This window comes from Mobula birostris, chromosome 2 (assembly GCF_030028105.1).
Source record: "Mobula birostris isolate sMobBir1 chromosome 2, sMobBir1.hap1, whole genome shotgun sequence".
NCBI lineage: Eukaryota > Metazoa > Chordata > Chondrichthyes > Myliobatiformes > Myliobatidae > Mobula > Mobula birostris.
The window spans coordinates 62,450,508-62,465,216 of NC_092371.1; the positions used below are offsets into that span (position 1 = coordinate 62,450,508).

The following is a 14,709-nucleotide window of genomic DNA, read 5'->3' on the forward strand; positions in this document are numbered from 1 at the left end:
CCAGGCTACTGTGGGAGGCGAGGAAGGAGATTGCTGAGCCTCTGTCAATGATCTTTGCATCATCAATGGGGATAGGAGAGGTTCCGGAGGATTGGAAGGTTGTGGATGTGTTCCTTTATTCAATAAAGGGAGTAGAGATAGCACAGGAAATTATAGACCAGTGAGTCTTACCTCAGTGGTTGGTAAGTTGTTGGAGAAGATCCTCAGAGGCAGGATTTATGAACATTTGGAGAGGTATAATATGATTAGGAGTAGTCAGCATGGCTTTGTCAAGGGCAGGTCGTGCCTTACGAGTCTGATTGAATTTTTTGAGGATGTGACTAAACACATTGATGAAGGTAGAGCAGTAGATGTAGTGGTATATGGATTTCAGCAAGGCATTTGATAAGATACCCCATGCAAGGTTTATTGAGAAAGTAAGGAGGCATGGGATCCAAGGCGATATTGCTTTGTGGATCCAGAACTGGCTTGCCCACAGAAGGCAAAGAGTGGTTGTAGATGGGTCATATTCTGCATGGAGGTCGGTGACCAGTGGAGTGCCTCAGGGATCTGTTCTGGGACCCTTACTCTTCCTGATTTTTATAAATGATCTGGATGAGGAAGTGGAGGGATGGGGGAGTAAGTTTGCTGATGACACAAAGGTTGGAGGTGTTGTGGATAGTGCGGAGGGCTGTCAGAAATTACAGCGGGACATTGATAGGATGCAAAACTGGGCTGAGAAGTGGCAGATCTGAGTTCAACCCAGTTAAGTGTAAAGTGGTTCATTTTGGTAGGTCAAATATGATGGCAGAATATAGTATTAATGGTAAGACTCTTGGCAGTGTGGAGGATTAGAGGGATCTTGGTGTCCGAGTTCATAGGACACTCAGAGCAGCTGCGCAGGTTGACTCTGTGGTTTAGAAGGCATACGGTGTAGTGGCCTTCATCAATCGTGAAATTGAATTTAGGAGCCGAGAGGTAATGTTGTAGCTATATAGTACCCTGGTCAGACCCCACCTGGAGTACTGTGCTCAGTTCTGGTCACCTCATTACAAGAAGGATGTGGAAACCATAGAAAGGGTGCAGAGGAGATTTACAAGGATGTTGCCTGGATTAGGGAGCATGCCTTATGAGAATAGGTTGAGTGAACTCGGCCTTTTCTCCTTGGAGTGACGGAGGATGAGAGGTGATCTGATAGAGTTGTATAAGATGATGAGAGGCATTGATCATGTGGATAGTCAGAGGTTTTTCCCCCAGGGCTGAAATGGTTGCCACAAGAGGACACAGGTTTAAGGTGTTGGGGAGTAGGTACAGAGGAGATGTCAGGGGTAAGTTTTTTCACTCAGAGAGTGGTGAGTGCGTGGAATGGGCTGCCGGCAACGGTGGTGGAGGTGGATACGATAGGGTCTTTTAAGAGACTTTTAGATAGGTACATGGAGCTTAGTAAAATAGAGGGCTATAGGTAAGCCTACTAATTTCTAAGGTTGGGACATGTTGGGCACAACTCTGTGGGCTGAAGGGCCTATATTGTGCTGTAGGTTTTCTATGTTTCTATGGAAAGAGTGCAGAAGAGATTTACAGGGATGTTGCTAGGACTTGAGGGACTAACTTATAGGGGAAGGCTGGATAGACTAGTGCTTAATTATTTAGAATGCAGGAGAATTAGTGGTGATCATTTAGGGGTCTGTAGATAGAGTGAATGCATAGTCTTTTTGCTCCCAAGATTAGAGAACTAGAAAACATAGGTTTTAAGTGAAAGAGGAAGGATTTATTATAATCCTGAGGGGCAACATTTTTTTAAACCATACCGGAGTGTATGTTTGTGAAATGAGCCATCAGAGAAAGTGGTTGAGGCTTTTAAAAGTCATTTGGAAAGGTTTAAAAGGTTATGGGGCAAATGGGACTAATTTGGATGGGGTATTTTGTTCACCTTTGGTCCAACTGGCCTATGTCCTGTTTTCATGCTTTATTGTACCCTGGCTATTTCAGAACAGTTTTCATTTTGGGTTCAATGTTTCTCTCCCATTTGCGAAGCAGTGGCTCAAAATTTCATTCAGACTCATTCATGCAATAACAAATATTAAATTTTCCAACCATCCAGTAACTTAAGTTTATTATTTACTCTGCATCAAAATGTAAGTGTTGAAGAGTGGTAATCTGGTTCATACTTATTTTTACATATATATGCAGACTTCTCACAAAAAAATCTCAATGAGAGTTGTTATCCACCTGTAAGTAATTCATTTTAACTTTATTATAGGTAATAATTAAAAAACTATAGTGAACCACCTCCTTTAGAGAATAAATGTCAGTTCTTTCAGTAAATTAACTACTTTTAATGCACATACAACATTTAAAACACGTCCTGATGATTATGCACCAAAAAAACCCTAATGTGAAGAACTTTCTGCTATGCCCAGAAGTAGACACTATTAATTCTGGTTTGCAGGAGCGGAAATTTTGTGACCAGAGTATTTTAATAACTTAGCTTTGAAGACCACTGGATTTCTGTTTGAACTTTTTTTTTTTTTTAAATCACTTCCACAGGTTTGACCGAAACCACACAAACATGCAGCAGCATTTCACCATGGTTAGAGTACTGACCGAATCATACCATATATTCAACAGTAATTCAAAGTTTTCACTGCTCTTTACCTGTTGTAATATCACTTTCAATGCATCTCCCGAAAGTGGTTATATTATACCTGTAGTTGTTACGAATAAGCTGAATGTTTGAAAAGACCATGTTTTATAACTTCTGTATATTATTAATATTGGCACTAGCATTTACTGGGCATTGTCAATTGCCCTAAGGAAGGAGGCAGTTAAGAGGTCATCATATTGGGAAGTCTGGAGTCATAATTACTGGGTAAAAATGACTGATTTCCTTACCCAAGGGATACTAGTGAACCAGGTGGGGTTTTGCAACAATCCGACAGTGTAATAGTTTTTATTTAATTTGAATTCCAGATTAATTTAAAGTCTTGAATTTAGAATCCAACTATGTCAGCTAGGAAGCTATGTTTTTATCTCTGGATCAAAGGTCCAGAACATTGGTTGTGAAATTTTGTAACTTCAACATACTCATTATTGGACATATCTGAATAAGAGACATTCTTGGAATTTAAGATCATCTCTTAAAATCAAAAGTGTTCATCTGAACATTTTTTTTACTGACACAGTTGCAAATTTTCTCAATTGCTTTGTTAATTCTTGCAAGCATTGACATCAGGAATATTGTAAAGCTTATATTTGTTTAAAAAATAACCACCACCTCAGACACAAATAACTGATTAGAATAGTCATTTAAACAGACTATAAAAAAAGATCTTGTAGGTATATAGAAAATAAAAACCCAAATGTAAATGTAGTAACATTATTCAGCAGGAAAGTTTATCAGTAATTACAAGTAGGCTAGCACTTCAAAAAATTGCACAGCCCATGAGTTTCAAAAAAATATTATACACAATAAGACCTGTAAATTACATCAGTTTGATTGCAATTGTATTTTTTTCCACACAATCACGCCACATTCTCTGTACCGAAGCCTTGACAATTATAGTTCTCTATCTCAAGGTGAAGATCCAGTTGCTTTGAAGATTTTGATATGTGCAAGTAAAAATGGCTTCGTGGCAAATAAACTGCAGACACAGATTCATGTTTCAGTTCTCATCCTTCAATAAATAATTAACAGGCAGGATATTTTGGCACAAGCCAAGCTTTTCCTCTCTGTTCCATTTTCTTCTCCTTATTTTTTTTATTCCAAGCACGTCCAAGTTAGGCAAAAGAAACGTTAAAATAAAATTCCAAGAAAATATATATAATCATGAAGGAGATTTACTTTTCTCTTCCAGGATGTTAAGTTTTCCTTGCAATATTTGGCAGTGCTTATTGAATGTCATGCAATAAAGAAAAATCCATGATTAAATATAAATTGCATATAAAATTCAAGTTCTCAAATTCACCTGCCAAGAGACCTGCAAATAAGAAAAGCCAATCAGATTTTACCTTCATTCAGTGGTAAATATCCCTTGTTTAATGAAAGTGCTGTGCTTTACTGAATAAATTGCTTCATGCATTGCTTTGAAAAAGTATTCTTACTCCTTTTCTTCACCTTGATCAGGTCACAAACTTTGAACAATAATCTGAAGTACAGATATTATTTAACCAGCAAATTGAAAATTCTGTGGTTTTAGATGGTGAATGCTCACAAAAAAAGTTAGCTTTCCTTCGACAATGTTGCACATTGTCTTATGATCCACTCAGCTTGAGGATTAACCTTGTAAAGTTCCCATATATTTATGTCTGGATCAAGACACCGTTCACCTAACAAAGGAAAGAAATATGCAATCATTTTAAAATACCTGAAAAGGCACACAATACTTTTGCATACAAATACAGAAACATTACGGTTACCAAAATAATTGCATACAAATACAGAAACATTAAGGTTACCAAAATAATTCAATGCATTTTTACACAACTGTATTCAAGGTTCACGGAAAATTTCAGTGTATATTGCATGTATTAATGTTGGTTTTAGACTTTTGAGACCCTTGATTACAAAACAAAATTGGTCGGCAAAGGCTTAAATGGGATGAAGTCTCACAGAATTGATTCCAATTGATAACCTTCACACAAAACTAAACTGGAGAAAAAGCCAAGAGGAAAAAAAAGGTAGTTTAAGAGATACTTATCTAAAATTTAATTAAAATATAATTAAATTAATCTAGTAAATTACTTAAAACAAAAATGCATCCAAATTTTAAAGAGGTATTTAAAGTAAGAGTAAAGGAGCCTACTTTAATACCTTTTGGTGGGATTACTGCAGCAGAAGTGTTAGAGAAAAACAATAATCCAAGGATTTGACTAAGCAGCAGGTAAGGTTAAAAGTTGAATTACTTGCATATTTAAGATATATAGCAAACATTACAATCTATTGTATGATTTAGTGCTGGATATTTACCTTCAAGATATAATGTTGCTTCAAGGCAGATATCTTTCTAAAAGGAAATACCTTATTGCAGAGCTACTGTGTCTGCATTGTAGCCAAATTGCTGTGTTATTGCGTAAACAAATTTAACTTGTATTCCAATGTAGTCAAAATATTACCAATACTCATCATTCAGACAAGATTCTCACAGTGTGAAATGTTACAATTTTTTTCTCCTTAATTTTGTTGGCTTCCAGTATATTACACCTAGAGACGAGTGCTAAAAGCTTTGGGAATATGTCCAGACTACTCCTTACATCAGTATTTAGGCAGATGCTGGAAATGGAAGGAAAATCCTACATTTCATGGAGCTCATAATAGGGCAAGGGAATTGTTTATCAAAATTGAATCATGTTAAGTACATGCTGCTGTACAGAATCCAGTTTCTTGGCTATGACATTGGTTATGAATGGCCACACTAAATAAAAGCAATTTTATCCATCGCCTCTTTAAAAATTCAAGCAACTTTATTCACTTTGACACAAAATGTCAGAAAGATATTGATGTTCACATTATGTTTGGTGTATTACTCACCTATATTACCACCCACTTCATATAAGCAGAATTCTGAACATTCTGTGGAGTCATTGCTTCTGAAAAGAAAAAGATATTATGTTCAATGATAATGGATTTATTATCTCTCAACAAATATTACTGACCTAAAATGAAGTTTGCATGAGTTCTCATTTTACATAATTTCCATGCTGAGGTTGAGCTACTATTGGATCTGCATTTTTGTACCACTGTATCACCTTGGTTGTATCACATCCAAAGCAATGATCCAACAAATGTTGTTTGTATTCAATAGTGCATTTAAATCCACCCCAGCAACCAAAAGCACATCACAATTCATAATAGTGGCAATAAGACGATAATGGCCAAGCTTTGACTGAAACTGCCTCTAGCTACTTACTGGTACAAGTAGAGTCTCTTGGGTCTGATAAGTTTAGAATGGATTTTTGTATAGTCAAGCTGTAGTATAGAATAACTTTCCTGCCCCACTTCTGTCTGAAATTGGAAGTGTACTGAAGTCAAGCTCCTTCTACATAAACTGTTTGAGTAGGAGAGACTAATTAGCTTTCTTTAGGTTTTCAGGTAATGAAATTAAACAGTGACTAATTATTTTGGCCAAGATATATATATAGTGTAACATTGTTCACCCAGACTAAGTGGACTGCATTTTCAGGAATTCACAAACATGCAACTAAACATTGTTTTGCAGATGCTGTTTAGGAGGTGTGTTAAAGCACTCCTGCCAAATGAAAAAATGTTAGAATTTAATTAGTATTGAATAATTATCATTACAATTTAATTATCAATAAAACAATCTTTTTCCCCTGTCTCCCCCCACCTCCAGATCTCTCTACCTCAACTTGCTTCCAAGACCTTTATTTCACTTTTTTCCCCATATAAATTTAGATTTAATTTGCATATAAGATAGAACATTGCAGCACAGCAAAGGCTCTTCTACGAAGGAATACTTTCAACCTCTCCAAGATCAACCTACCCCTTCCTCTACCCCACCCCCCACACACAGCCCTCCATTTTTCTATCATCCACATGCCTAACAGCCCCTTAAATGTCCCTAATGTGATTACCTCTACCACCACCTCTGGCAGTGCATTTCACTCTCTGTGTAAAGAATCTTATCATTGACATCCCCCCTATACTCTACTCCAATCACCTTAAAATTACGTTTGTATGTCCCCTCATTTTAGCCATTTCTGCATGGGAAAAAGTCTCTGGCTGCCCACTCTGTTGTTATCCTATTTTTTTTGTAGTTTGCTTGTTTTGATGAGAATTATTTAGCTGAATGAATATATAGTTTCCCTGGTTCTTCACTGACTTAATGATATCACAGATCACCTCATGCAATAACCTGGTATCAGTAAGAACCCATTAGCCTTGAAGCGAATGATAAGCACTTTCACTTCACTATTACCCACAACAGTTATAAGACCTGGGTGGAGTTTATAGTTTTACAGTGGAAGCAAAGAGACTTCAAAGGAATTTAAACAAGTTGAATGAATGGGAAACATATGTCAGCTACAGTATAATGAGGACAAATATGAAGTTCTTCCATTTTGATAGGGAAAACAAAAAGGCAAGATAGTAATTAAATGGTGGTTGATTGGGTAATGTTAATGTACAAAAGGATCAAAGTGTCTCGTACATATGTCACAGAAAGTAACTATGCAATAAGCTGGTAATTAAGCAAATGACATGTTGGTCCTCATTGCAAGAGGTTTTGAGAACAGGAGCAGAATTCCTTACTACAATTATACAGGGAATTGCTGAGACCACAACTTAATGTTAGTATTCTTACATGACAAATGAAATATCTTGCCACAGATGAAGCAAAAATTCAGCAGACCAATTGCTGCGATTACTGTATTCCCTAAAGTGGAGAGATTGAATTGAATATATCTGTACTCATTGGAAGTAGAATGAGGAAGAATGAGGAAAAGTCTAATTGAAATGTACACAATTCCAAAAGACTGAGATCAGGGCATTCAGAATGCATCACTTTCTCAGGTTACAGAAAAAGAAATTAAGAGTGAAATGAAGAGAAATTGCTTTTACTCTGACAGAGGAGTCTGTAGAATTCCCTACCACAGATGATGCAGGAGGCCAAGTCACTGAACACATTTCAGAAGGAGATGAACTGATTTCCAAACATCGAAAGGAATGGGGAGTGAGCAAGAATGTGGAACTGAAGTAGAGGATCAGGCTCAAAGGATAATCTTTATCCCACTTTTCGATGCTTCCAATATTCTGACACACAACTGAAGTACTAACTCTTGTGCCTTAAGGGAAGAAGAACTAGTTACCGTTTTGTGAGATTGGTGTTTGAGGCATCACAGTCTAATTTCTTCCGAAACTGAGCCAAAAGATCCCAAATAGTCATCTCCGGTTCCAGTTGAATATCCAATGTACACTTCAGTAAATTGGGGGCTTGAACTTTTATTGTCTTGTTACATGGTAGCTAAGATAAAAAGATAAGGTTTCATTTCACATTATTGAAAAGCTTAAACAATTGGGCTGGATTGTATTGGACACCACCTGTGCTGTCACCTGCCCCAATCAGATTCCCATGAATTCATTTGTACTAATCCTATACAGTACTGTGCAACAGTCTTAGGCAAATATATACTGCATATAGGTGGGGTGCCCAAGACTTTTGCACAGTACTATAGTAATTTTATGCCTGGCACTGTCCTGCTTCCAGTAAAAAAGTCATAACATATGTGAGTGATAATAAACCCAATTCTGATATGGGTCTCTATTGTGGACTGAGAGTGGGAAGAGGGCAGGGAGAGGGATGGTTGGGAAAAGGGGAAGGGAGAGGTGAGGGAGCGGGAAGCACCACAGTGTCATTCTGCAATGATCAATAAACCAACTGTTCAGAATCAAATGACCTTACCTCCTGCAACAGGGCTGGGGGTATCTGCACCCACAGCAGCTCCCATCCCTGGCACTCCTTTTCTGCCGCCTGTCCCACACACCTCCTCCCACGGCACTCCACCCTCGCCATTTCCAACATCCTACGCTCCCACCAAATTTACGAACTTGCTTTCCGCTCCACATTGACAAATACAGTACTGTGCAAAGTTCTTAGGCACCCAAGATTGTGAGTTTGAGGCTGACAATCAGAAACAGTTCATGTGGTGTTCCAGAGAGGTCTGCATTAGGACCAATTCTTAAATTACATGTAAATGATTTGAATTGATACTTTGTTCCAAAGTTTGCAGAAAACATGAAGATAGGTGGAAGGACAGGTAGTTTTGAGGAAGTAGAGAGGCTAGAGAAGGACTTAGACATATTAGGAGAATGGCAACAAAGTGGCAGATGGAATACAGTGTCAGGAAGTGTACGGTCATACACTTTGCTAGAAGAAATGAAAGAGCTGACTATTTTCTAAATAGAGAGAAAATACAAAAAACTGAGGCTCAAAGAGACTTGGGAATCCTTACACAGGATTCCCTGAAGATTAATTTGCAGGTTGAGCCTGTGGTAAGGAAGGCAAATTCAATGTTATCATTCATTTCATGTGGACTAGAATATTAAAACAAGGATGTAATGTTGAGACTTTATAAAGCACTGGTGAGGACTCACGTCGAGTACTGTGAGCAGTTTTGGGCTCCTTGTCTTACAAAGGATGTGCTGAAACTGGACAGAATTCAAAGGATGTTCACAAAAATAATTCCAGGATTGAATGGCTTGTCATATGAAGAGCACTTGATGTCTCTGGGCCTGTATTCACTCAAGTTCTGAAGAATGAGCGGTGACTTCATTGAAACCTATTGAATAGTGAAAGATACTGACACAGGGTTATGGAGAGGATGTTTCTTATGGTGGGAGAGTCTAAGACTAGAGACAGCAGCCTCAGAATAGAGGGGCGTCCTTTTAGAACAAAGATGAGAAGGAATTTCTTTAGCCAGAGAGTGGTAATTCTGTGGACTTTTTGCCACAGGCAGCTTTGGAGGCTTAGTCTTTATGTATACCTAAGGCAGAGTTTGATTGATTCTTGATTGGTCAGGGCATGAAGGGTTATGGGAGAAAGCAGGAGATTGGGGCTGAGAGGAAAATTGGATCAGCCATGATGACATGGCAGAGCAGACATGATGAGCCAAATGGCCTAATTCTGCTCTTATGGTCTTAATTAAAATAAATGAATTATCTGTATACATAAATTAAAGTACATTGATATGGATTTTCAGACTGGGGGCTTTTAGAAGACAAAAAAAGACTACAGGTATCTTGGGTAGTGAAAGTTCCCAAAGTATGGGGAATAAGCTACATATGCATGTGCGTTATTTCCCATAGGAAGCATTTCCACTTCAGCACTGGTTCCTTATGAAAAACTAGTTTCCTCATCACCCAGCTGGAAATGACTAATAATATGCACTCAATGGCCACTTTATTAGGTACACAGGCACATGTGCTTGCTAATGAAAATATCTAATCAGCCAATCGTGTGGCTGAAACTCAATGCATAAAAGCATGCAGACATGGTCAAGATGTTCAGCTGTCACTCAGACTGAACATCAGATTTGATTCAAGTGACATTAACAGTGAAATGATCGTTGGTGCCAGACAGGGTGGTTTGAGTATCTCAGAAACTACTGATCTCCTGGGATTTTCATGCATAACAGTCTCTAGAATTTACGGAGAATGGTGCAAGAAACAGAAAACATCCTGCGAGCAGTTTTGTGGGTGAAAATGAGTTTTAATGAGTGAGGTCAGGGGAGAATGACCAGACTTGTTCAAGCTGACAGGAAGGCAACAGTAACTCAAGTAAACATGCGTTATAACCGTGATGTGCAGAAAAGCATCTCTGAATGCACATGTTGAACCTTGAAGTGGATGGGCAACAGCAGCAGAAGACCATGAATATACACTCAGGGCCACTTTATTTGGTACAGGCGTAGCCACTGAGTTTAAATCACAACTGTACAACATGCTTAGCATAGTGAAAAAGCAACCTGGCTAGAAGCAGAATAGTAATGAAAATTCAGACTGCATATGCGTACTTCTGTTATTTGTTTGTCATGCTTGTCTGTGTGAATCTTCTTCAGCAGGTTTTTTATACGCTTATCATACTTCTTGTTGCTGTTTTCATTCAGTTTCCTCACTTGCGCTACAAGGAAGCATGGAACCTAAAATACAAAATTATTGGGAATATATTTGTCAGTCTTCTATGTTCTTAAGCTTGGGCAAAAAATAGAAAACACTGCAAATTCAGCTCTATTCAAGTTTGTCTAGTCTCTATGTATTTAATTGCGGAAATAAACTGATCCCAACAAATAAAATGCTCGTGTTCCATTTATGTGGTAAATGCTGTTTATCGGTGGTATTTCAGCTATAACACTTGCACCTATTTCTCTGTGTCTTTCTGAACTCGTCTGTGTTATGTTGGGAGAACAGAGCAGACTAAAAAACTTAATTACATTTAGGCTTATTATCACTGACATATGTCATGAAATTTATTGTTTTGGGTAATAGTAATTTTTTTTGGCTTGCACGATTTTGCTGCACACAAAAACAAATTTCATGATGTACGCCGGTAATAATAAATCTCATTCTGATCCAATTCTTTACTGCCTTCATAAATACTTTATCTTACAGCCAATTTTAGGAATCAGTTCTATTCTAAGTTGAGGGCCGGGTTTATTCGTTCCATGCCATGTCATATAATGTGGGTGATCATGGTCTTTCCTTAACCATCATTATTCTTGTCAAATTTTTCTACAGAAGTGGTTTGCCATTGCTTTCTTCTGGGCAGTGTCTTTACAAGATAGGCAATCCCAATCATTACCAATACTCTCCAGATTATCTGCTGGCATCAGTAGTCAGAAGACTAGGTCTGGTCATATGCACCAGCTGCTCACACGACCGTCCATAGTCTGCTCCCATGGCTTCACATGACCCTGATTGGGGGGCTAAGCAGGTACTACACCTTGCCCATGGGTGACCTGCAGGTCGTGGAGGGAAGGAGTGCCTTACACCTCCTTTGATACAGACACAGCTCGACCCTGCTACTCTCTTAAAGAGGGCTGGGTAGTCAGTTTCAAATTCTTATACAAGTTTTCCTTCAATTTGTGAAGTGTCCAGAGAATACAATACTGGACTGAATAATAATTTAACAAAATTTGCCATATATCTGAAGTTACTCCCATTCAACATCAAGGTGAGGTGTTGCGGGACCACTTGTGGTGTAAACAGGGTCTTATAGGCATAATTCAATTTTACTTCTGTACGACCTTATGTAGACTGCTCTTTTAACCAAATTTGTTAGTTGTTGATAAGCATGTAATTTGCATTTTTTCTAGAACAAAAAGAGTTAGAAAATAAATGCTTATGCAGATTTGTGCACAAAATTTTAACATACAGTCCAAAGAAGATCCTGGTAATGGATAAGCAACCGGACAATGTTTGCAGCCTTTTCCGCGTGCTGTTTTTCATTTCCATTAGGTGCCTTGTTTGTCATTCCCTTGTGCATGAAAAGGTTAGGAGCAATTATAGTGGATACGTTCCAGAGGTTCATCTTGTTTTGCTGCTCTTTTTTGATCACCTTGCGAAGAAACTCCAACAGCAACTACAGAAAGTGAAGCATTTTGTTATTTATGGAATGGTTACTCATCAGCTTTCTGACTAATGCAAATAAATGCTATAAATAGGCATTTTTCAGCCTTTACAACCGGCAGTATTTTTATACAAGTTATCCGCTGTGCTAAATCACAGAATGGAACCTGGGAACCTGTATGAGCTCATACAGCCTTTGTAGATAAGCATCATCTCTCATTAATATACTATCTACAGAGTGATCTTTGTGACTTTTCATGATCTCAAAAGGGGCAAAACACATTTCAACCAATTAAGTATATTTAATGAATAATCAATACAAGAAACTCTTAAGAACAACAATTTAGGAACATCACCAAGTGCTGTCCTTGTTATCAATTCTAAACTAATATGGCAATTTTTTCAAAGTTCAAAGTCAATTTATTATCAAAGTACATACATGTCACCATATACAACCCTGAGGTTCATTTTCTTGTGGGCATACTCAGTAAATCCATAATAGAATCAATGAAAGACTGCACCAGCTTGGGAAATCAACCAGTGTGCAAAAGACAACAAACTGTGCAATATGAAAAGAAAGAAAAAATAATACCCGCAATAATAAATCAATAAGCAATAAATATCAAGAACATGAGATGAAGAGTCATTGAAAGTGAGCCCATAGACTCTGGGAACAGTTCAGCGATGGGGTCAGTGGGGTTGAGTGAAGTTATCCCCTCTGGTTCAGGAGCCTGATGGTTGAGGTTTAAAAACTATAATTGTTCCTGAACCTGATGCTGTGAGTCCTGAGGCTCCTGTACCATCTTCCTGATGGCAGTAATGACAAGAAAGTATGACCTGGGTGGTGGGGTCCCTGATGATAGATGCTGCTTTCCTGCAACAGCTCTCCATGTTGATGTGCTCAATGAAGTGGAGGGCTTTCCCGTGACGGACTGGGCCGTATCTGCTACTTTTTGTAGGGCTTTCTGTTCAAGGGCATTAGTGTTTCCATACCAGGCTGTGATGTAGCCTGTCAACATACTCTCCACCACACATCTATAGGAGTTAGTTAAAGTTTTAGATGTCATGCAGAATCTCCACAAACTCCTAAGGAAGAAGAGGCACTGCCATACCTTCTTCACTTACATGTTGGACCCAAGGACAGATTCTTCAAAATTATAACATCAAGGAATTTAAAGTTGCTGACCGTCTCCACCTTTGATCCGAAAGTGACGACTGTTCATGGACCTCCAGTATCCTCCTCTTGAAGTCAATAATCATCCTCTTGATCTTGCTGAGACTGAATAGGTGGTTGTTCTTATGGCACCACTTAGCCAGATTTTTAATCTCCCTCCTATATGCTGATTCATCACCATCTTTGATTTAGTCTAGGACAGTGGTGTCATCAGCAAACTTAAATATGTTCACAAACAAGAGAAAGTCTGTAGATGCTGTAAATCCAAGCAACACTCACGAAGTGCTGGACGAACTCCAATTCCTCCAACATTTTGTGTATGTCGCTTAAATATGGCATTGGAGCTATTCTTAGCCACGCAGTCATAAGTGTAAGGCAAGTAGAGCATGGGGGCAAAGCACACAACCATATCTAATAAATTCATAATATTTTTCTTGTAAAAGTTTATTTGTATTTATGCACTAAATAAAAAAAAATTACATCTTGCAAATTGGCAGGAATTAAAGAATCACTTTCCTTGGAGTCTGTATGTTTGTCTCCCTCCTGGTAAATACTTGATTTATCTGCCTTTGTACTGCAACATTTTATTTGTGTCTTACCAATGAGTAATATCGAATGTATTGTATTTTCAGTAATGTATTTAATATCGACAAAACTTACTCTCACATTTGCTTCTCGATTTCTATATGTACTTAACCAAGCAACTGACAAACCACTTTCACTCAACTCCACAACATCTATTTTCCTCACTGCCAAATAACACCATTCATATTTGTAGCTAACCCCAATACAGATTTCCCACTGGTCTATCCCTGCCTGTAACTTTTACAAAACAATTTACACTCTCTTCCTTTGCTTTATTTCAGTGTCTCTCCTCCTCCACCCCTGGTTCTCCACTTGTACTGAATTACTGGGGAAAACAGAGTAAGTGAGCCAGATCAAAGCTGGATCTGAAAAGGCAGAGAGTGGCAATGAAGTTGATCTGTGTCCAAGGGAGTCATATTATTAGAGTATTGGATGCACAATAGCAGACTGAAGTATGAAAGAAAGTCATCATAACTTTCTGATCTTGACGATAGTAGGTAAGAGAACAGCAGCTTCCAATCTGTTTGTTAAAGAATCAGATGGTCAAGCACTCCACTGCTTAAAGCAGCGGTCCCCAACCACCAGGCCGCGGACAGTACTGGGCCACAAAGCATGTGCTACCGGGCCACGAGGAAACGATATGATTTGGCAATAGGAGTCAGCTGCACATTTCCTCATTCCCTGTCACGCCCACTGTTGAGCTTGAACACATGCGAGGTCATTATCCGTGCGTCATCCATGTCAGCGCGGGAAGAAGATCAACTCCTCGAGCTTGCAAGTGCCAGCAGGCTGAAAAGTATGTTTGACATAACATCTCTGCCGGCATTCTGGATCAAAGTCAAGGCTAAATATCCTGAGATAACCACGAAAGCAATGAAAACGTTGCTTCCAT

At 38.5% G+C, this 14,709-nt stretch overlaps 1 protein-coding gene across 2 annotated transcripts in view; it reads right to left on the reverse strand.

Annotated features, from left to right (window-relative positions):
* Window positions 1–1,813: 1,813 nt before the first annotated feature.
* LOC140187037 (rho GTPase-activating protein 18-like) overlaps window positions 1,814–14,709 on the reverse strand; it is a 135,446-nt gene continuing 122,550 nt past the window's right edge. For both annotated transcript variants that reach the window (XM_072241924.1, XM_072241916.1), the window contains 5 exons: window positions 11,865–12,071; window positions 10,507–10,632; window positions 7,804–7,958; window positions 5,507–5,565; window positions 1,814–4,305 (listed from right to left, as the gene is read on the reverse strand). In XM_072241924.1, the coding sequence (XP_072098025.1) occupies window positions 4,199–4,305; window positions 5,507–5,565; window positions 7,804–7,958; window positions 10,507–10,632; window positions 11,865–12,071 (654 nt within the window). In that variant the 3' untranslated portion in view covers window positions 1,814–4,198. The remainder of the gene's footprint in view (window positions 4,306–5,506; window positions 5,566–7,803; window positions 7,959–10,506; window positions 10,633–11,864; window positions 12,072–14,709) is intronic.